Source organism: Drosophila yakuba, chromosome 2L, assembly GCF_016746365.2.
Source record: "Drosophila yakuba strain Tai18E2 chromosome 2L, Prin_Dyak_Tai18E2_2.1, whole genome shotgun sequence".
Lineage (NCBI taxonomy): Eukaryota > Metazoa > Arthropoda > Insecta > Diptera > Drosophilidae > Drosophila > Drosophila yakuba.
The window spans coordinates 3158807-3181156 of record NC_052527.2 but is presented as its reverse complement, the minus strand read 5'-3'; the positions used below and the strand labels follow the sequence as shown (position 1 = coordinate 3181156).

General features: G+C 39.0%; 2 protein-coding genes across 4 annotated transcripts in view; one reads left to right on the top strand and one right to left on the bottom strand.

The window, feature by feature from the left end:
- The window catches only part of LOC6526677 (mucin-17), a 72231-nt gene that overhangs the window by 22866 nt on the left and 27015 nt on the right, over positions 1 to 22350 (top strand). For 2 of the 3 annotated variants that reach the window (XM_039371212.2, XM_002087747.4), the window contains exon 4: positions 13919 to 14055. In XM_039371212.2, the coding sequence (XP_039227146.1) occupies positions 13919 to 14055 (137 nt within the window). Of the gene's footprint in view, positions 1 to 10391; positions 10528 to 13918; positions 14056 to 22350 lie in introns of those variants that run through there. The other variant, XM_039371214.2, reaches the window with a different exon arrangement.
- On the bottom strand, positions 11659 to 13060 carry LOC6526678 (serine/threonine-protein phosphatase alpha-3 isoform). The gene has a single exon (XM_002087748.3). The coding sequence runs from the start codon at positions 12991 to 12993 to the stop codon at positions 11974 to 11976; it is 1020 nt and encodes a 339-aa protein (XP_002087784.1). The 5' UTR covers positions 12994 to 13060; the 3' UTR covers positions 11659 to 11973.

The following is a 22350-nucleotide window of genomic DNA, read 5'->3' as shown; positions in this document are numbered from 1 at the left end:
TAAAAGCGAGTCTTCAAAGGGGTATTAATAATGTGTTTTACGTTGTTTCCATTAGGTCAATTCTAGTATAGTAACTAAGCTTATGGAGATTAGTATAAATAAAAATATAAAGTAATGCACATTACATCATTCAATAAACATGAGGGATTTGCTTAACTATACTATTTTTAGAGCAAAACATTTGATAATGCTTTTTGTGGTCTTTTGCAAATTCAAAAATGTTGAGTAAATATAATTTTGCAAATGATTCATTTAACAACGATTTATAAGGTTTAAAAATAGTGATCTCATGTAAACTACGGGTTTCATCATCTATTGGGGAAAAATAAAAAAATTGCTTTAATTTACAACCCAAGTTTAGGTGCACGCAAACAATTTTTAAATCGAGAAAAAAGCTGACAAAAATCAAGCAAATAAAGGGAAAAATATCTCAACACACATGTTATCAGCCATGGAGAACAACGTGTAACTTGTAGATAAACAAAGCAAAGAGTCCAAAGCTGGCCCAAAAAAATATCATAAATTTCGACAAGGTCAACAGAATACCAGCAATTAGGCAGGCACACGAAAAAATTACGGTCTCCGGATATCAAAAACTTCAAACTCAAACTCGGCCACTAGAATGCTAATATTTGTTTTAGGTCTAGAAATAGATGGGGCATTTCCTTTCCTTGGCATTAAAAATAAAAACTGGAGAGTGATGAAAACTGGGAAGGGGCATCAAATTGGAAATCGAACATTAGTCAGGTCTTGCGCTTCAGCATAAAAACAATTTCTGCCTTGTAAGCGGATTCATTAACACGTGCATGTGAAACTTTGGCTTTTTCATATGCTTTTTTCAGGCAGTTTAAGACTTATGTAGAGAAGTCATAAAACAACTGCCTGATAAGCTACACAAAGAAAAAAATTAAGTTTTTTTTATTAACTCAGCATTGACCCATTGTCATACGACTGAACTGAACAATCAAGACATTTGAAATCATTTTTAACAAAGCTCAGCGGCATTAGTTTTATGTATATTGCCGTACGGTAATAAAATAGTTTTCTCGCCGTGCATTCATTAACATCCATCAGATACAACTGTCTATATTGTGTTTACGACTTTGACCTTTCGCAATGATATGGTAGTTTAACTCTAATGACGTCGGCGATTGTCTCTGCCTCTTCGATAAAATAGCCATAAATGTCATGGTGTTATTAATAAAAGTTGCCCATCACACTCAATTGGCTTTGCCGTTGATTGCGATGCGATGCGATTGCAAGAAATGGCATGAAAAAGGCTAATAAAGTCGTTTCCATCTGGAAAAAGTCGGTCCCGACTTTAATTCGCATAAAATCATGAAGTCAAACATTCAGACATGAAGAAAGACATTTTAAGGCGGTTTTAAGCCTGCCGGCAAATATTGTGACAAGTGTCATGAGGGCTGTCAACACTGTGAACTCCCATTAAACGCCCACAAAAATTAAAACGCGGTCTGTTTTAATTAAAAATGCAACCAGTTTCGTTTCGGCTAGTTTAAAGTTTAAATCATATTATGTAACATTTTGCCGGCAACCGTAACAAGAAAAGTTGTGTATTCAAAAAAGGTAAACTTGTTTCGCAAACAACAAGAAAAAGTGCGAAAGGTGGAAAAGTCGTTTCCATTCTGTGGGCGCGCTTCAATTTTGTTTACCCTTTTAATAAACAATTTTTCCGTTTACAAAGCGGGGGCCATTCATAAATGCTTAATAGGATTAAAAAAATAATGTTTATAAATATTAAAATAGCTGCCACTGGGCGAGTAAATAAAGATAGCATTTTTGGACAGTCTTGGCAGCTGAAAAATATATGAATTTGAATATTTTGATACTCTCGAGAATCCAGTTTACAAATGGAATAATGTCGACAATATTTATGCGCTTTGAGAAAACCAGTATTCGAATCGCTCGGATCAATTAATGGATTCTGGGAACAATTTTTATTGCCGGTAATTGTTCATTCTTTTGATCATGAACAAAAGTTTCGCCGTTAGAGTAGATTTTACAGAGTAGAGAACAGAAATACAAACGAAAATGGCCACCGAACACCACTAAAAACTTAATTAAACATAGCATGAATTCTATTTATGTTTATATAAGGCTTTTTACTGATTGGCCAAATCTAAAACGCAAAATATCTGCACAGCATGAGATGAAACACATGTTTGTCGATTAGGATCTATAAGTTAATAATCAACTGGGTATGGGTAAATTATAATAAATAATTAAGTCTTAACTTGTTGCCAACCAGCCATGATCCCATTATACCCGAAAAACAATACAACTGGGAATTCGCAGACCGTGTTAAATGTTAAATTTTTGATAGACAACAAATTCTGTTAAAAGTTGAAACTCGCAGAGCTAATTGGCAGCCCAATTGTTCTGCGGCTTTGCCAAAATTAAATACAAACCCAAAGAGTTTCAAAGTGTCGAAAGTTAACAAGGAACTAGTTGAGTAAATTTACAATTTACGTGTGAACTTATCCCTTTGCGAAAATTACCGAAAATGCGGTTAAGCTGTTGTTTGCCATTACAATTTGTACAAGAGAAAAACCAACAAAGGAGTTTAAAAGTTGTGAAACCCATCCAGCTAAATGCAAATGAGTCGCCAACGGTCTGGCTTATAATACCTTATCTGCTGACCCTGAACTTGGCCAGAAAGCTGAGCTCACCAGTCGAATCGAATCGGGATACAGCCAATTAGGCGTTGCCTGAATATTTATGCGCTAATCAATGATCGGCTCATGTTTACGAGCGTTTCTGGCTGAATAAAATACAATTCCAAAAACCGGAGAGAGGGCAGCCCATTTAGGGGTTTGGTGGGAAATTTATTGTTCTCCACAGTTGTGAACCCGAACCCCACGACCCCCAAACACTCCCCCTTTGACCTTTTGATGAGTGACACTTTTTGGGTGTGAAATGTGGCCGAAATGTGCAGGAACAAGCAGGAAGGCCATAAATCATTATTAGAGTGACAAGTTTAATATTTTGGTTGGGTGATTTTAAGGCTGAAAACAAAAGAACTGTTCATTGATTTTGTTGCAGTTTAAATTGCAAGTATTTACCATTTTTGAGGAAAATAATTTAAAGGCAAGGATTATTAAGCAGCATGCTTAATTTATTTCAATGAACTTGCCATTATAAATTATTCTCTGTCTATACGCAGCTTTAAATGGACATATGAAATGCGTCAAAGAAACCGTTCAGACTCATTTTTATTTCGCCAGTTTAACAAATGGCAAAGCTGATTGGGTTGACCCCAAAAATGGTAGAAATGTCTTGGGCTCGGAGTTCTAATGGAACACAATAAATCTTTCGGACACATTTACATTTAAGCGCTGTAACGAGTTTCACAAACAGGCGAGACTTTTGTTTCATATGATTTTTGTGTATTATCATTTTGAAAAGGTTTCCATTTCGATGGATTCAGATCCGAGGTCGCTCGGGGGTCTGCGTTTAACGAATTAAACAAGTTTTGTGCCTTGTGGCAGATTTTGAGCAATGTGTTACGGGTCAAACATGAAGTTGTTGGCCCATGGAGATTGAAACCAGAACGCACCCAATACCGAAATTCCCAGCAAAAAGGTTTTGTGGCGAGGGGGCAACTCAATCGAGCGAAACCGAATCAAATGGTCAATCAGAATTAATGAAATTGCTGCATGCAAATCGCAGCTTTTGTTGCATTTTGACGTCAATTAAGCGTTTCATTCAGACCTCCATTCCATTCTATTGGATTTCCCCTTGGCCGCCGGCAACGCCTTTAGAATTTTTATTTACGCTCGTTGAATATCGCCAGCCGGACATTTTGCATTTTGCATTTTCCATTTTACGAATTTGCATTAACAATTCATGCCAATTTTCAGCTATATTTTCCCTGTTGGTTTTCAGCTGCACAGAGTAATTACGAGTGCCAGTGGTGGGGAATTTACAATTTTACAAGTTTCGGCTTCTTCGTTGAGTGTGCAAGAAACAGCAAATTTGAAATTGTAATGAAGTTGGTTTTTGCGGCGGCCAAAGTTTTCCAGTAGCTAGAGGAAATTGTTTATTAGCTGATGGGCGTGGCGAAGGGGGAGGTGCAAGGCAAGGTTGCCAGTCAGCATAAATTATAAGTGAGAATTCAAAAAAATATTACGCAGTTGAAGGTTGGTTAGTTGAATTAAGGAATCTGATGTATAAACAGCGGCGCTTAAACTAGCTTCTTTAAGCCAATTTACAGTCTCATAAAATGTATCTTAAAGATATGAAGCGAGTGTCGTTACGTTCAAAACTAAAATCCTTAATACAAACCAATCCGATTATACATTTTAGTTGGCAGTAAATAAATTCGTAGTGACACTTTTACAATCAAACAAATCTTTGCTGATGAAAGCTTATAGGCTTAAAATCGCCTTTAAATTAAATTTCCATTGCTGGTAATTGGATTTGTAGGGAAATTGCCTTTGCTGGCATCAACTACTCATAAATCAAAATGTGCTTTCAGCATTTAACTCATTTCTACGATAAGTTCCACATTTCTCAGTCCCACTATTTGCCTTGTGCAAATTAATTTGAAATATATGTCGCATTGCCTGGTTTACTTGGGTGTTTTTGCTTTTGTTGGCCAGACGGGGCACATTAATATGTAATTAGCAGCAAATGACCTCAATTTTTGCGGAGGGCTTGCCTTTGGCTGGCAGGAAAGTACTCTCTCTGGATTGTGATGATGATGAAAGTCCCACGTGTCCAATGGCATTTGATGGCGTTTTAAGTGCCACCGAATGAACAGCTGAGTAATGCCGCCCTGCGGTATTCGTTGCTCATCATCGACATCATCATTTGATACTATATAGCCCGAATTGAGGTTCCATAAAAAAAATGTGGAAGGAATACCTCCAAAACCATAAATTTATGTGAGCGTGGCAAACAAATTGCCTTCCGTATGGGAAATTATTGCGTGTGTGCACCCAAATAAAGTGGGAAATAGACGGTGGCATGGAAAAGTCAGAAAATCGTGATGGCAGCGGGTGGGAAAGTGAGGGAACAGCGCACAGGAATCGACGACAAATCATGAATTTGTCAAGGCACATCAGCAAGCTGGAAATACCTGAAAATACACCCATGACACGTGAGCATTTACACAATCCACGTCCCCAGACTTCTGCACAGCAAATGCTAAATGGTTCCTTTAAAAAAAAATTAAATAAAAAATATTTTTGCTTTACAATTTACTAAGAAAACTAACTAATAATTTGTGTAGTTTTTGGTGCAGTATTAATTTATTTAAAGACGTTCCCAAAGAGATCAAAAGTTTTTCCGTGTGTTACAACTGGAAGCAGAAGTCACTTGACTTAACCCATGACATGTGTCGTTCGTGTTGACCCCCTTAACACCACTTTGCCTTGCTTTTTGCCAGCTTATTTCTTTATTGATTTCTGGGTGTTGAAAGAGTTTTCTTTTCCTTGGGGCATTGGCAACATTTTGACCGTCATTAAAGTTCATTAAATCTCTGGCATGCGATTTTTCTCACACGTTTCGTAATGTCGATGGGAAAAATCGTATGTGGCAATAGTCTGGCGATTTTAATTTGTCGTCTTCTTTTCGATTTATCTGTGCTTAGGGGAAAATGTTTTACAAGTTGCTGAAATTTCTCGGCATTTTCGTTGCGTTGTCTTCTTGAGTTTTTCCCGATGATTTTTGATTAATTGCTGCTCGCTGCCCGAAAGCGATTTAAGTTTTTTGTCTTTGCTTCTGTTCGCTTCTTTATAAATTGGATATTAACTAATGAGCTTAAGTGATTTGGTTGCATTTTCAGTTTTTTTTGTCCGCTTTTTGTTTGGGCATTGTGAAAGTATCAGTGATGAAGAAAAATGTATTTTCGCTGTGTGTGTTCTATAGAAAGGGAAAATTAAGTTGCTGTTGATGTGCGCGTGGGAATTACGAAAGTCATTCATGGTTGCATCAGGTGAGCCATCAATGGATTATATAAGTCACTGATTCACTTTACTTTGAATGGTGTAATTCAATTTTAAAGGGATAAATTCTAAGATAAATTTAATGCACAATTTCGAACAGAAATTAATATGGTTGATGTGCATTCTATTAACTCAAAGGGCACCTACCACAATTCAATTTCTCACAAATCTGTGTATGATATCTATATGCCCATATCGGTGGCCAGTGGACTTCAAAGCGATTTTCAGCCAGCCACTTAGACGCCCATCAAAATGTTCCGACTTGTTGAAATAAAACGGGGAATAGAAATGAGAATTGCTTGGCCCACAAGCAGGGCACAATGCCGGGTATTACACTATACAGACAAATAATTCCAACTCATGAATCACATGACTTATTTATAAACGACACCAGCGGCCCATCTATCCGCGGCACTAACTCAACAAAACTCAACCCAGCGCAGCCCAAACTCTATTTTTGCCCGTTTTTCTCGCTCGATAGACCCGGCAAAAAATAAAAAACCGGCCATGGGAATAAAAAAAAAAAGTTTCGGTGACCGAAAGAGCAGCAAACATCATTGGTAGTACGGAATCATCCATCCCAACTAATGCAACAAAAAACAAAACAAGCGAAATTAGTTCAAATTCTATATTTAAAAGTAGGACTGTCGGCAAAATGTTGCTGCATCTTCAGCTCCACCGCTTTTCCGTCGCTTTTCCAAACGAAGCGCAACGCCGTGGAAAACACTTGTTTCGCTTTTCGGCTTTTTCGAAATTTGAAATACGAAAGCCACACGAATTTTGTTGCACGGTGTTTGTGAGTGGATGTGGCAATATCCGCAAGGTGAAGAGAACACCATTACACACTTTTGTAGATTAAAGGAAATTCTAAACTATTATTTATTATAAAATATTTATTGGTGACTTACATGTATATCAGAATCCTCTTTAATGTTTACAGACTGTGCTGTACAGAAGTTTTATTTATTTTATTGAAGATGTTGGAGGATTTTAAGGGATCCACAGCTTATTTCCCTAAAGATAATATTTTAATTTCCCTTTTGTTTGTTTTACAAATGAAAGCGTATTTCCGTGTGGCTTAGACCAAACTTTAATCAGAGCTCGACTATCTTTTGTTCCAGTATTCTTTATCTCGCCGCAGAAATCTCCATTGAAAGAGTTGTTGAAATCTTTACGCTCAGCTTCGTCCATTGTACATGGATGGAAAATATTGGGGGGCACTCGAGCAAAACGGCGCCGGTTGCCGAGGCCCAGAATCAATTAGGTTTTTGCTTTGTATCCAAAGTTGGCCACTTACCCATGGAAAGAGCAAGATTTTTAGCAAACTTTTTGTACATCAATTAATACGTTTATGCATGTTTTTAATGGACACTTTTAGCGTTTCTGGGATTTCCGTTTTGCGGTTCCAGTCGAGTGCGCTAATGTGCTAAATTCTGCTCGAAAACCATTTCACATTGCTCGAACTTGGCTCTTGTTTTTGTTTGCACTCAAACGAAAAATGTATGCGTTCTCTTTGGAAAGCAAACAGTTTGGGGAATAACAATAATTCTTACAACGGAAAGACCGAGGGGAAAAACTAATATTTGGCTGGATTGCTATTTATACAGCAATTCTTCAGTTGACCGCAATTTCGACGAATATGAATTTTAATGTTTTGCTGGTTCCTTTGCTATGCGATCATAAATGCTAGAATGCAAACAAGACCTTGGGGAATATGATGTAATTTCGGTATTTATGACTGCTTACATGATATGGCTATCCAAAAATGTGGCTGTTTTTTGTTTGATTTAAGATTTTGTAATTTTGAACAAAGTTACAGAACTTCCACTGATCCACATTCAAGTGTCAAATAGCTGTAAGAAAATTAGAACATGGACTCTAATTAAAACAGACACGAAGACAGCTATAGATCTTACTCAAACACCCCGACTAATGACGAGTGTAGACGAAATACCGCCATGGAAAAGCAACATTTACATTTCTTATCGGGCAGCCACTTCAATTTGCACATTTTTGCGCTTCGTCGGCTTTCTGTGAAGTATCTGTATCTCAATCATTGAATCAGCGAGCATAGCGTGCTGTCTTCCCATCCAACATTTCCAGCTATTTGCAATGGTTTCCTAACCCCAATGCTATTGTAAGCCATATCCCACTGCCCATATATGACACAAACTGTTGCAGTAAGAAGTGGAAGAAAAAGTGTGGCACTGCGAATGAGCAGGTTGTCATAGACAGCCAGTCTATATGCCCATCTATGAGTCGGAGTCATTCGACTTGGATAACAAGTGGGAGTGCTGGCTGGTAATACCCCTTCCGGAGAGGGGTCTTTGCCATTTGGTAATGCTTTTGAGACCGCTAAGCAAAGTCTGACAAGCTGATCAAACAGAATGTGGCAAACAAAAGTATAATTATTTGAGTAACCACTTTACAATATTAGGGTTTATAGATATATCTTTATATACTATAGCAATGGACTTAGTATCAAAATGAACAAAGGTGTGCAATCCCATTTAAAGCCATCTTGTTTCGTGCAAAATTAGCTGGGTTATGTGAGTAGATCTAATTGCAGAGAGCCACTTCAACTTCCAGCCACTTGAACAGATTTATGCCCACTCCACCTTCGCTATGACTTCCATTAGCGCTCCTTAGTTCTCGGATGGAGTGTCTCCGGCTTCATGTCGACCACTTTGGAGCACTGCACTCCAGTTGAGTGTCGTTATTGTTACCATCCACCATCTACCTACCATTTACCATTGTCTGCGGTCTGCGACGACATCAAATGCAGCTAATGTTCATTAATAACTCATGCGTTAAACAAAAGCTGCGTATTTGCCGCAATTCTCGTCTGGTTTGGTCGGTTAGATTGGAACTCTCATTGTGCTTCACTCTTGAAGTTGTCAGTCTGGTTATGTTGTCACTAAAGAGCATTTAATTTGAGTCCAATAAATTGATTTTTTTAAACGCAAACTGTTCAGTTTAAAAATGAGATAACCAGTTTCACTACGCTGCGCAATATTCCCAATTTCACTGCACTATTTGATGTCTTTATTAGAAGCAATTAGATTCCAGCATAATTTAAAACAAAAGGTCACCTAGTTACGTTCGAGAACAAAAGAATTGACTAATGAGAATTTTCGCAAGATAAAAATCGTGTATACTTGTATATATATTTGCAAGATCTCGCATAATGAACTCATTGTGCCGCTCTCCGCAAAGGAAGTGAACAATTTAATTATTCTACATTCGCTGAAGATTCTTTTGAGGTTAAGAGGGCAACCGCGAAGTGCAATCACTGCCAGTTGCTTTCAATGGCCATTAAATCAAATTGGCATAGCAAAGTGAAAGTATGCAAAAGAGGTATGTAAGTATGCAATGTTTTAACGAGAGGATAAACTGCAATTGAAATTGTGGGTTATCAATTGGGCATGCATGAAAATAAAATCAATTTTGCGGATTCAAATGCAGTACGTTAGTTGAAATACCACTAGAAATGTTTTATATACTGGGCATGCAAATACCAATTAACTAAGAAATGCAACGGAAATCAATGGGGAATACGTTGTTTAGGGGGATAAATCCCTCAAACGTTTGGATTTCCAAATCCCACTGCCATCTCCTTGTAGAACGAACAAACAAAGCTGAGTGCAAACAGAGCTGCAACTGCAATTAAGTTTAATGGAAGCTCATTAAGAGTAGGAATTGTTTCTGCTCCAACTGGAGTCGAGGGAGATGGCAAACAGTTGCATAATGAATTCAGATGCATATATAGTATGTATGTACGTATGTATATGCAACTGGCCATTGGGCTGCAGATGGATGCCTGCCAGAGCAATAACGACGAATTATTGAGGAAACTGCAATTTGAAGTTGCCGTTTGCTGGCAAAGCGAGATAGTCGCCTAATTGCCCCGTCGATTTTTCTTTTCACTTTTTGCATTTGCCAAAGGCCAAAGATCAATTGCTGGCCTGGCCAAGTGCCATCAAACACTAAATAGTAAAAAAAAAGATGGAAAATGGCAGCTCAGTTGTCAGAATTTTTATGGATTTTGTCATGGCTCTTAATGTCAACGGTGTCCTTGTTGCTGTGGCAATTAAAATGCAGCCAATGGCATCTATTCGCAAAAAAAGAAAAAAACTGGAATTAATTGTCAGCTTGTAAAAGTGAACATTTACAAGTGTTGCAAGAAACGAGGGAAACGGAATTGCTCTGGGGATTTTGCAATAAACACCTGATTCAGGTGACGAAAAAGAAATTTCGTGAAATTAAGATTCAAAATTATTCCACGTACTGAAAAAGAGTTTTCTTTGATTCTACAGTCAGAAAAGTACTGGTAGAGTGGATCTTTTTATTTTGTATTCAAGTTATTTTCATAAAACGCGTTAAAAATAAAAAAAAACATTTCAATCTTAATCGCAAATGATCAAAAAAAACTTCTTCGCAAAAAGAAGGGAATGCTGGCTCTAATGATCCTAATGACTGGAGGTGTTGGGGTATGCTTGAACCGCAATCGTCCTGACCAGAAAACTGTCTTGAAAGGGGTGTCAACATCGGTGAATGGGTAAGCGTGATTTTCAAGTCCAAAGTGCTGGCAACTGAGATGCCAAGTTGTGTTCTTAGCAGGTGGAAATTTGGGGTAGAACTTTGCCTTTGCACAGGAAATTCTATAGGATTGTCAGTGCACTTTGAGATACCTATCTAAATGGGGGTATATCCAAAGCTCTTCCTTTTCCATTGGGAAAGTAGTAGTGTATTAATTGAATTTAAATTTCGGTAGCTTAATTTCAGCTTAGAGTATTTTTGTATCCGTATTATTTGTGCTTAAATTGCATACTCGTCTCCCCTTTCATTTTCATTATTGTCTCCCCTCTGATTTTCATTAATGTCTCGACATTTGCATTTCATTAATAATGCACTTTAATTACGAGCCATTGCAGTTGCAACTGCTCCTCAGCTTTTGCACTTTGTGGTCGGAATGGGGATGATATAATAAATATTTATAACAACGTCACGGGATTAAGGCAAAGGAACAGTCCCCCATCGTATCGTTGCTATTTAAAAATTTACAATCTGTTTATAAGGCGGGTAATGCCAATAGCGCCTTCTCTTTCTGGCAGCCTCTAGCGGACTCTTTCTGTTTAATCGATTCTCTCACTCGATTTCCGGCAGTGTTTAACGCTTGAGCGAATTCTTCGGCGTGTCGATGGGTTCGTTTCACGTTTTGCATAATTAAATCTATTTACCGCCCAGTCGCCGACTTTCCACCAGCCTTTCCCTACTCTTTGATAATGCCTCAAAACTCCACATTTGTAACTCGCACTTGTTACCTGGACTGATGAACTTGTTTCCTACTTCAGCCTTCTCTGGCGGAAATGTTTGCTTGGGGGATTGGCTTTTAGTTATTTCTTTGCTTTGGCCAAGGCGGCGCCTTAAATGGTGACACAGAAAGCAAACCTTGGCAGTGAAAATAAAGTATTGCCAAACGGTAGCTGGGCTCGCCGGTAAACAATGTTCGCTGCAAAAACTCCGAATGACTTGGCATAGTTTTCGCAGAGAAATTGATTTGTGTTCGCTTTTATTTTCTTTGGCTTTGCCGACAAAATTAAGTATTCTGAAGTAATGTTGATTTAGGAGGTGGGAAAGTTGCGTGCTAAGAAACTACTTTTTTCGAAAAGTAACACCAAACAAGAAGTAAAATTTCTTTGTATTTCTTCTATTGATTGTCATTGCTGAATTTATATTTATAATTTACACATTTTCAATGCAGTATCATCAAGCAGTAATGGCATTTTGATGGTTGTTAGGTACTTTCTTTCATCAAAATGAAATTATTACTTGATGATAGTACATACATTTAAGTCCAGATGATCTACCCTTTTGGATATAGTGCACAATTTGCGATTAGTATATTCGAAGAGCTGCAGAGATTCCGTGGCCTGAGCTCTTAAGCTACAGCATAAAGAATTTGCGCCGTTAGCTGTCTGCAAATCCGAAACTTTCTGGTTTGTCATTCAGTTATGGGAGTTGCGTTCATATTTTTGATGATCACTTTTCGACTTTCACTTCGCTGTATATCGAAAGAGATAATTAGGTCCTTATCCACGCCCATTGAAGCGCCTGCGTTGTCGTACAAGCCACAATAGTTGGGTGCCGAGAAGACGGTGACCAACTGGCGTTTGGCAAAGAACTCGTATCCATCCTCCACCACCTGGTGGGCACGACACACCAGATCGAAGTCATTCCTTTGCAGAAACTTCTCGAGCACATCGCGCCCATAGAGGTAGCTAACACCCCGATCACTCGCTGTCCAGCCGAAACCATAGCGATCCGGATCGCTCCAAAGCAGATCGCATAGCAGACCCGTTTCGGGAATTTCTGTGGGACGGGCAATCGATTCGATATTGCTGAGCTCCTTCAGCTGCGGACTCAGACCGCCGTGGCAACAGAAGATGCGACGGGAAATGATGGCGGCCACGGGCATGCAATTGTAGCAATCGACAAAGGTTTTCCACAGTTTCACCGTGTAGCGTCGCTTACACTCGTCGTAGAATCCATAGACTCGATTCACCGACTGCGATTCGTGATTGCCACGCAATAGGTAAACGTGCTTTGGGAACTTGACGCGCAGTGCCAAGAGCAGGGTGATCGTTTCCACCGAGTTCTTTCCCCTGTCCACATAATCCCCGAGAAATAGATACCGTGTCTGCGGCGGATATCCGCACTGATCGAGAATTTTCAACAGATCATGATACTGCCCGTGTATGTCGCCCACAACTCTTATGGGTGCCGAGACATCGAGCAGCATGGGCTCGTCCAGGAAAAGTTCGCGCGCCAGGGCGCAAAGTGTGCTCACTTCGGTCTCCAACAAAGGAAGCCTTTGCATCTTGGAGCGTCGAAAGGCCTTCAGTCGACTGATCAAATCATTCAGATTCAGGACGATCGGCAGATGGTAGTCACTCCCCACTTCGCTGTTCGTCGTCAACTGCTGCGTCGCGATATTGAAACCCTGCAGTGTCAACATGGCCATCGTTTGAGTGGGTGAAAACAAGTGTATTTTTAAATAATAAAAACTGACAGAAAAGAAAAAGAGAGTAATTCATATAGGCCAACTGTCAAGGAAAATGAATTAAATCAAGCATAGGCATTCAAATCGCACTTTTACATTAATTAAAATTTTAGCAATGCCTTTGATTGCGTTTAGCTACATCAACAACTCGTTATAATTGCAATTAAGTGCGGCAAGCAATTTAAATTAACGATTTTCCGATTTGTCCAGCAGTTGCCGGAAAACGAGTTTATAAATATGAATGAAAAATGTCTTTTGGCTGCTGCTCGAACGACAAAACTATTTTTTGCTTTAGCAGGATGAGCGAAAAAATTATAGTTATGTTGTTGGCAAGCGGAAACGCAGTTGGCACTGCTAATTCCTTTTCGCCACTCTCGCTTTTTTCTTTCTGCGGTTTCCTGTTGAAAATTTTCCCCTTTTTGTAAAATTTTCAATTAGCGAGCTGTCGACGGAAGTCGTAAGTAAAAAATGCAAGCGAAAAAATAGTTGAACAGCGGCGACGAAAAGGAAATTTCACCCACTTAACGGAAAGAAGGCGGTGCATAAATTTGACGCGTCTTCCAATTGATTTTCCAATTTTCACCTGCTTTGTTTGTTTCTGTTTTGTGATTGCTCAGCGACGCTTGAAGAATGTTTGCAATAATTTAACAGCTTTGTGAATTTTCAAGTGCCGTCGCGGCGTTGCGAAGTTTTCAGATTGTTGGAAAGGCTACGGAAAATGCGAAAGTTATGGTTGAAAATACGAAAACCGATGACCGGTTAAAAAAGTTAGCATTCGTTATGGGCATAATTTCGCTGAATTAATTTTATGTTTATTGAGCAGACGATTGTTGAGTAATTAATTTGTAAATCGTAACTAATGGTTGTTCACTGTCTTCCCTTACAGTGGGCGCTCGTACAGCAAGGACAGCCACAAGAGTTCGCACAGCGACTTAAGCTTGATGTGCAATGCCTCATCATCCCGGCCATCGAACTCTGCGTCTGGAAGCGGATCGCCAAAGCTATTGGCAAACACTCAATTGCGTAAGTATATTATAATATTTCTTATATTTAGTTTAGTAAGTTTTGTGACCCAAACTAATGAAAATTTGTATGTATGGTAGATTTTTTTTTGTATTTTTTTAAAGTTTCTAAACAAATGAGCCATTTTTACCAGTTAAAGGTACTTTTTTCTACACAGCTTTACATATGAACATGAAAATATTTTTAGTTTAAAATGAAATCCAAAAAGTATGCTTCACAATTTAAAACTTCTGATCGCACTTGGTAAACTTTCTTGCGCACAAGCAGTGGAAAGCAGTGTAGCCAAGCATCAACAAGCAGTGGGTGTTGCAGCAACATGTATAGTATAGTGCACCACAACCAGATAAACGAAACTATCTCTCACCGCAAATAAACTTGAATGTCTCGAGCCAAACTTCGAAACTGCTAAGTAGAATGCTCAAAGTTTTAAGCCGCGAACCGGCTTTTCATCGACCACCAAGCGGCTGTACGCTAAGAGTTACGTTTAATGGCGAAGAGCGCGATTTCGTGAGCGTTGAAGTTGTAGATACAAATGTATCTGGTGTCGTCGATAATACGGCATTTGGCTTTTGCCTACGGTTTGCTTTTCGCCGCTGTCTCTTCAGTTGACGGCGGGTTTTCAATGCTAACGTGTGCCGCTCGCTGTCCGTTCTTCGCATTTTGTTCGTGTTCTTCGTGATCTCGATTAGATCGCGTTTCGTGATCGAGTGGGAAAATAATTACCGAAATTGGTCATGAAACAAGGCCCAAAGTGTTTTGTGTGATAGTGATGGATCAAAATTCAATCATTGAGTGTTATCTATAGTCCATTGAAACTACAAATTGCAGGCGGGTCAGACTCTTCACATAAATGACTCATAGTTTCGACCTAAAATGACTCCCCTTTAAAGCCCTTTTTGCACCCCTAAATTCCTTTTCACCTTTATGTTAACCGCGTCTGTGAAACAGGTTTTCCAGCTTTTTCATAGAATGCCGGTTGGCTGGGGTTTTTATTCATTTCCAAAATGTGTGTAAATTGTTTTCAACTGAAACAAAAGCATCGTCTGGCATTTCCAGACTCACTTTTGACCACCGAAACTCGAAACCCATCCAACCACCTTCGACTGCATTATTCATTTGTTCTTATTTCTCTGCTCTTGACGTCATCTCTGTGTATTTCAGTTTGGTATTTATTTCGCTTTTTTACGTGTTGACACTGGATACCCAAGGAATATAAAAACTCATATAGCATTTCCAGAGTAAAAATCGCATTAGCTGGGAAGGCCAATCAATCAATCAGTGGGTGCTACACTCCCCCCTTTCCATTCCACTTCCATTTTTCTTCCCAAACCGACAAAGAATTCTTCTGGGCTTTTGCTGGCCATAAATTATGTTGGCCGTAATCAGTTTTGTTACAGTTTGTGCCTTGGCTTTCTCACGAACTTTTGCGAAGCCGCAAAATACCTCCATCTCTTTCTCCTCGTCTCTATAGACCCGATTACCGTTAGCTTTTGTCTAGGAGAAGAATCCGCCAGGTGAAAAAAAAACGGGGTGGGGAAAAGAGTTCATTTACCTATGGCAGTTGAAAACGTGCTTCTCGTCTCAGCTCTGGGATCAAACTTCATCGGCATTCAATTGGAAGCTCTAAAAAGGCTTCTGCTTACCAAGCTACATTTGTCCAGCTGCCAAAGTTTCGCGAAGTGTAATCCCATAATGAATGGCTAAGTCGGGGGTGATGGGATGAATATAATGATGCCGGGATATAAGCTTCTCTGGACGTTGATTTGGGTGTGCGAAACATTACAATGAGATCACCTCAGCACCTGGTGACATCAGTGATGGAAGATTAAAGTTTTGCTTTTGTTTGGCTTGCTAAGTACACGCAGTTGGCAAATGAGTATTACCATAAATAAATATATGGATGTTTGTAAAAAAGTTTGTCCCGTTAGTAGTAGTATTTGTAAATCAGAAAAGAATCCATTCTGAATGACAGCTTTAGTGTTGGATCGTAAAGTCCAAGCAGACTATTAAATCACTTATCCGCTTATGTTATTACGGAAATCATCGGTGGGAAATGGTCAGTAGGCGTAACGAACTGTTTCCCCACAGAGGAATCTCACTAATGTTCTATATCCGTAGTGCCAGCTCAACGGATATTAGCCCTATATGGTTGTGCATGCTTAAGACCTTATTTATGGGTCTCGAACTTCATGGAATGGTGGAGTTTGCCTGACTTTCTTACCTCCTAAGACGACACCTGTTTCCGGCCGTATCTACTGGTTTCGATCGGGCATCTTTCTTGAGTTCACTCCGCCGTTGGCTCTGATTTTTCCACAACTAACTGCTGTGGCTATAATTTCCATCAAACAGTCGACAGTTCTCGTTGGTTTGTTGTTAGAAAACAAGCAGCATTTCGTGGTGTGCGTGGCTTGCCATATCTGTGTGCATTTCTTTTCATCTTTCATCTGTGTGTTTGTGCGGCATGAACGACTCTTTCTTAATTTTCACTTGACGTGCTGGCATGCTTTTGTGTTTTTTTTTACATTATTATTATCATATTTGCATTTTTTCTGCATCTCTTGTCTGCTCTTGTGCGCCGTCCTCTCTTTGCCGTGCTTTATATTATTATTTTCTGTGTACAGTGGGGCCTCGGTGGGGAAGATGATACTCTTGGGGTTCGGTCTCGGTTTCAGCTTTTGTCTCTGCACCGCTAACAATATTGGGACTAGCAGTGCTTTCAGTCTATTAAGATAAAATTAAATTGAAATTATTGTTCTCTGTGTATCTGGTCTTGAAGCTCCAACTCTTTAACTATGTTTTTTGCTTTTACTTTTGTCTCCCTTTTGCAATGGCGCTTAATAATTATGTGGGAAATTGCAAAATAATGCTAGACAGAAATATTTCTTGTATTTCTTTCATTTTCTGTGCTTTGTGTGTTTCGTTTCGTTTTACTTTCGTGTTTTTTTCATTTTTGCATTTTTCAATCGCTCTTTTTGTTTAAATTCGCTTAACTATGCGAGAAAGTGTTGGGGGCGTTATGTTGTAAAAATTATGCTGCAAAATAGCTGCAGCAAAAAACTGCAACACCGCCAGCCAAAGAAACTAAAATGAAATGCATTCAAATATTATTGCGGCTGCTATTCAATTTGCCAACATTGTGAAGTGAAGGTTGCGCAAGGAGAAAAACTGAATTTCCATTAAGCTGTTTTTTTTGGCGCAGGGAAGTTTTCTAAAGAAAATGGAAATTGAAGAAAATTTCTGGGAAACAAAAAGTTTTACAGATTATTCTTTATCAACAAAATGAAAGTTTGATACCTACATCTATAATAATAGATTAAATCGCATTGACCACTTGATCCCCATAACTTTCCCATTCCCTAAAGTCCCATACCCTTTGGCCATAATGCGATTACCATAATTGCACGGAACACCCAAAAAATTGATACCTTTTTCGATTCAAGTGCAAGCTCACCTCAGGAACAAAGTATACAACAAAAATTTATCTTTAGATGGCTGTCAACTTTCACTTGATATTTTTCGATCGATGCAATCGGAAGGTGTATTGTCTGTTTTTTTACTTTGTTATGCTTTTTTTGCATAATTTCCTATGGCTCTCGTTGTTGGATAAGAAACGAAGGCGAAACACTTTTCATTTTGCCATAATGAAGCGCTTATATGCCGCGAACATCATGTGCCTGCCAATCACAATCACCAAAAATGGTCAGGAATCAGCTGTTTGTGCCGGCCAAACAAATTTCAACTGGTCACTGAACCATTGCCATTCAGAGAGCTAGCCAAATTGATCAAAAAACTGGGCTGCCGATGTGTTGATAATGTTAACGAAGATTGAAGCCGCTGGTTACAGTTGTTATAGTTGCATGTTCCACATATCGCATTTCAATTCTAGCGTGTCGAGTCATATGCTGCTGTCAGTTTTTTAACGAGCTGTTTAAATAAAAGTAAAATTGAGAAAAATAGAGCAGTCTATGATAAGGTTTACTAGACACTTTGTTAAATTGCTGTGTTAAAGTCAAACGGAAAACAAGTAATACATTTTAGGATGATTGATTTTGCATATGAACTAAAACTAGCTAAATGCATTTTAGCTGTCTAACTACTTTTTACAGTGTATTTGCCTGGTCACTTCCCATTGGGTTTGTCATCCCCAGAATCACCTGCATTTTGTGTGTGATTGATCGCAGCATTTAAAGCTGAACGTTGTCTTCTTGCTGAGTTGTTAACGAGTGAAAGACAGGGAAATGAGATGAGACCCCCGAAGACCCGATGCTTTTAAGCTCTGCTCAAACAACATCAACTTGATCACGCATTCGTGGCCAATTTGCATATCGAAGTAAGTCATTGAATGGCGGGACTTGGTCGAGTCAATTGATGGGTCTCGACTGGTCAAATGGATCCGCTCGTCGCGGAGTCATAAAGTGCATTTAGTGCACAGTATTCGGCTTAATTCAATAAATTAATTGTGTCGTTAGACCCGCTCAACTTTTACCACACACTTCCTGTCGACCAAGCACGTAACTAGCGTTGCTAGAAAAACTTTGAAGATAAGTGCTGACAGACCGACAATTGTCATTCAGATGGTTATTTAATCACCAAAGCCAAGGGCCCCGCGTTGGGCGCCAAATGTTTCTTTTTGGGGGTCGCACGTGCGGTCGCTTAGAAAATATCGTCGGACAGCCGGAAGCAATTCATAGGCCGTTGTTAATAATCACTCTCGTTAGATGTCCAAAAAACTCACATAAGCACTCAACCAACTATGCTGTTTGTCTAATGGAAATCTGTGGGACTGTTTTTAACAGGTGCCCCACAAATTGATGGCCGCAATTCGTTTCGGCTTCCAAAGTGACTAGACAAGTTTTTGTGTTTTCAGAAAGCGTAAAGGTCTCAAATCGAATGGATTGGATTTGGCTTTTTACTAAGATTAGGTTTGATTTCTAAATTAAAGTTGTAGCTGGGAAGTTATTTACCCTTGCTTATGAATCAATACTGCGAAGTTAACTCTGTGTTTCTGACTTAGTTTTTGAATAAGTATTGAGTCGTCAAGGAAATTGCACAAGTTGGCCAAATTTGAGTTGGAGTGATGTCGACAGCTCAATTAGACAAGAAATGAGACAAGAAGACGGCAACCTACTGAGGAATACAAAATTAGCGTTTGAAAACAGTCGAAATGAGGCAAGTGTTGGCTTATGCAATTCACACATTGGTCTAATGCATTTAAAGCCACTTGCTGTGCAAATAGGGCACTCAAAGAAAATTCCCATATTTTCATATTTTGTTAATATTTTTGAAATGCCATTAAGCGCATTTGAATCAAAGATTCTGTTTTATAAATCATATTGTAATGTATTCAATTATTCTATATGCACATTTTTTTGTTAGTTTCCATTTCTTTTCGCGTGCACCTATTTAATGGATATTTTTTGAAAACAAATTGCCGCCACTTGCGCGCCGACAGTCAGAGGAAAAAGTGTGCCAAATAAAAAAAGAAATAGGGAAAAAACTAGCTGGCAAATTTACCCCCCACCACCCCCCAAAAAGAAAACCCGGGGGCAAACGACAGCGTTTTAAAAATAAAATTGCATTATGAGCGCATTCGCATTTGTATTTGCCATTTTCCCCTTTTCATTTTGTTTGTTTTGGTTGGCAATAAAATTGTGTGCGAGATTGCCAAACTGTTTGTGTACTTGCAAATGGAAACTTTATTATCATTTGCCAGAAAATTAGGTTCTCCATTTAAATATTTTATTCGAATAAATGAGCAGTAAAATGTATTTCTATGCAATTAAGCGGAAAATGATTTTTGCATATCATTATTGAAATGTGTGTTTTCTCTTGAGAGTTCCCCACTTCGCCATTAGCCTATCTGTTCGCTCAGCTTTCTAAAATCATTTAGAGAATATTAACCCCGTTTAGAGTGCTTTTAGTTTCCCACCAACTTATGAATCATCATTCGGCTATCTTTCCATTCTGGTTCTTTTCTACTTACAGGGTATTAGACGCATTCGCGTTTGAAAATCTATGCCATTTTCTATATTTATAATTTGGCCCAGCGCCCTTTTTTGTTCAATTTACTGGAGCAAATACCGAGGAAAATAAACATTTCAATGACATCATTTGGCAATTTTTAGCGAAAATCAGAATTTGGGTTTACGAGTACGAGTATGTCTCAGTTGCTTGCCGACTGGAAATTTTTTAATGTCCGATGCAGTTTTCCGCAGTTTGCTGTCAGTTTAACGATTGTTTATATCGGATCTGCGGGGGTCTAGCGGTCGGTTTTATTTTGGTACCGTTTCTGCGGACATCGGGTGGAGTTTTCTTTTACTGTTTTGCATGTCCATTTCCAGACCCCAACTGCTGATCACTGATGGTGATTTCTTAATGGGTGCACACTTTTTATTTTTATGCACGCCACATTAATAAAAAGAGTGGGAAATTTGTTTTCCTTTTCGCATTGGTAATTGTTAATTTTTATTGCCCGCAGACCGGGAGTAGTCCCCCATAAAAAACAAAAGAAAAAAATACTCTACGGGGACAACGAACTCACAGTTTACGATAGTGGCTGGCCACATAAAAAACATGGCACAGATCGAATTGAAATGCTTTGCCTTAATATCGGGAGCAATAATTTTTATGTCCGCCAGTGGGTGAGGTTTAAAGAAATAAAATCTGATATAAAATACGGATTAAATGGATTATTGTACTAATAGAAATGTAGTTTTTCTTCTCTTTTTATGGATCAATCAAAAGTTGTTCTGCATGTGGAATACTTATGGTGCTTAAAGCGGCTCATCGTAAGACCATTTAAGCCACATTTAGTCGAGGGTATTAAATCCTGTTAAATCCAGAAACTCCATCGTAACTTTCTACCTTTTTTGCAGGTGCAGTTTTGCTGCACTTGTCTCGGCTAAATTATGTAGATTTATGCCCACCTCCGCCTTTGTGTTGTCCTGGCTGGAAAGTTCCTTCCGAGCTCGATTAATTGCTTTTGCAGCTTCCGCCGCTTTTCACCCGCTTTTCCTTCGCTTTTCAGCCGCCCGAGGAAAGCTTGCCAATGAAAAATGCTTGAACGCCCACATGGCGGCAACGGCCAACTTTTAATTGAAAGTCATATTCAATTTTTGCATATTAATTTAAAGGTGGCCCGTGGCAATTGGGTTCATCAGCTGTCATTGGCAGCACTGAACAAATTTACAAAATAAAAATAAAAATAAAAAGCAGCTACAACAGCGAGTTGCCCTTGAGGACTATCCCACAACTTCCGTTTCACATTTGTTTTTGTTGCGGTGGAGAACTTCCGGCATTCGTGGCATGTGTGACATTCGGTATTGAATGATGTGCCAAGTCATGTGAATTATGCTCCCCAAAAGTTTTCCAATCGACTAAATTTAGAGCCAACAATAAAATCGAATGGCACTCGAATTCCCCTCGAACATTTGACACCTTTCTGTGTTGCATTTCGGGCTAATTATAGTTGGCCTGGTCGGATTGACATTTGCAGGCCTGACTAAACTCACTAAACTCAAAAGCCAAACTAAAGAGGGCGCCGATGCTATTCATAGCAATGAGGTTGTGCTTGTTCTCTGGGATATTGGTACCCTGTAGTCCAAAATTAGGGTTGGGTATGCGGGATTGTGTGCACTTGGGTGGATACTCACTTTACTTTCAGTTATACAATAGTTATAGATGTAGTTATGAAACTATGAGTTTTTTTGTTCTACTCTTAAAAATCAACATTGTTATGCAATTGTTCAAACTGATTTCTGATTTATTCAGCAACCTCAAGATAATTTTGAAATATGCGCATATCTTTACCACTGTGCCAGCATAGATTTCCCTTTTTTTAAAAAAAAAACCGCTGGGAAACGCGTGTCTTTTCCGCCGTTTTGTCTTTTCACTCAGTAGTTTTTTGGTGTCGCTGTTCCCAATTCAAATGCTCTGCCACAAATCATAGCGTGCAATTTGTCAGCTCATTTGGGTTTGGGTTTCATTTTGGCTCGCCTTTGTCGAGTTATGATGACATTCAAACCTGTCAGCAACTGCCGTGCAAAGTCGGAAATTCAGGCACTTGAAAAAATGGGGGAAATGGGCATTTTCCTCCACTCGAAGATTTATTTGGACTATGTTGCAATGTTTTCTCGGCCATCCATGCACCTGCTTCATTTTCCTCTGCTGTGCTTTTTCCGCAGCCAAAAAATCGGGGTCGCTTTGTCGCATAGTGTCTCCTATTTTCTAGACCATTTATCATTCATGTTGCGAAATGCAGCCTGCAGTTAGTCCAACAAACAGACAAAATATTTA

Bases quoted from the DNA above. Each gene is read 5' to 3' on its own strand.
- LOC6526678 (XM_002087748.3), bottom strand. From the start codon at position 12,993: ATGGCCATGTTGACACTGCAGGGTTTCAATATCGCGACGCAGCAGTTG.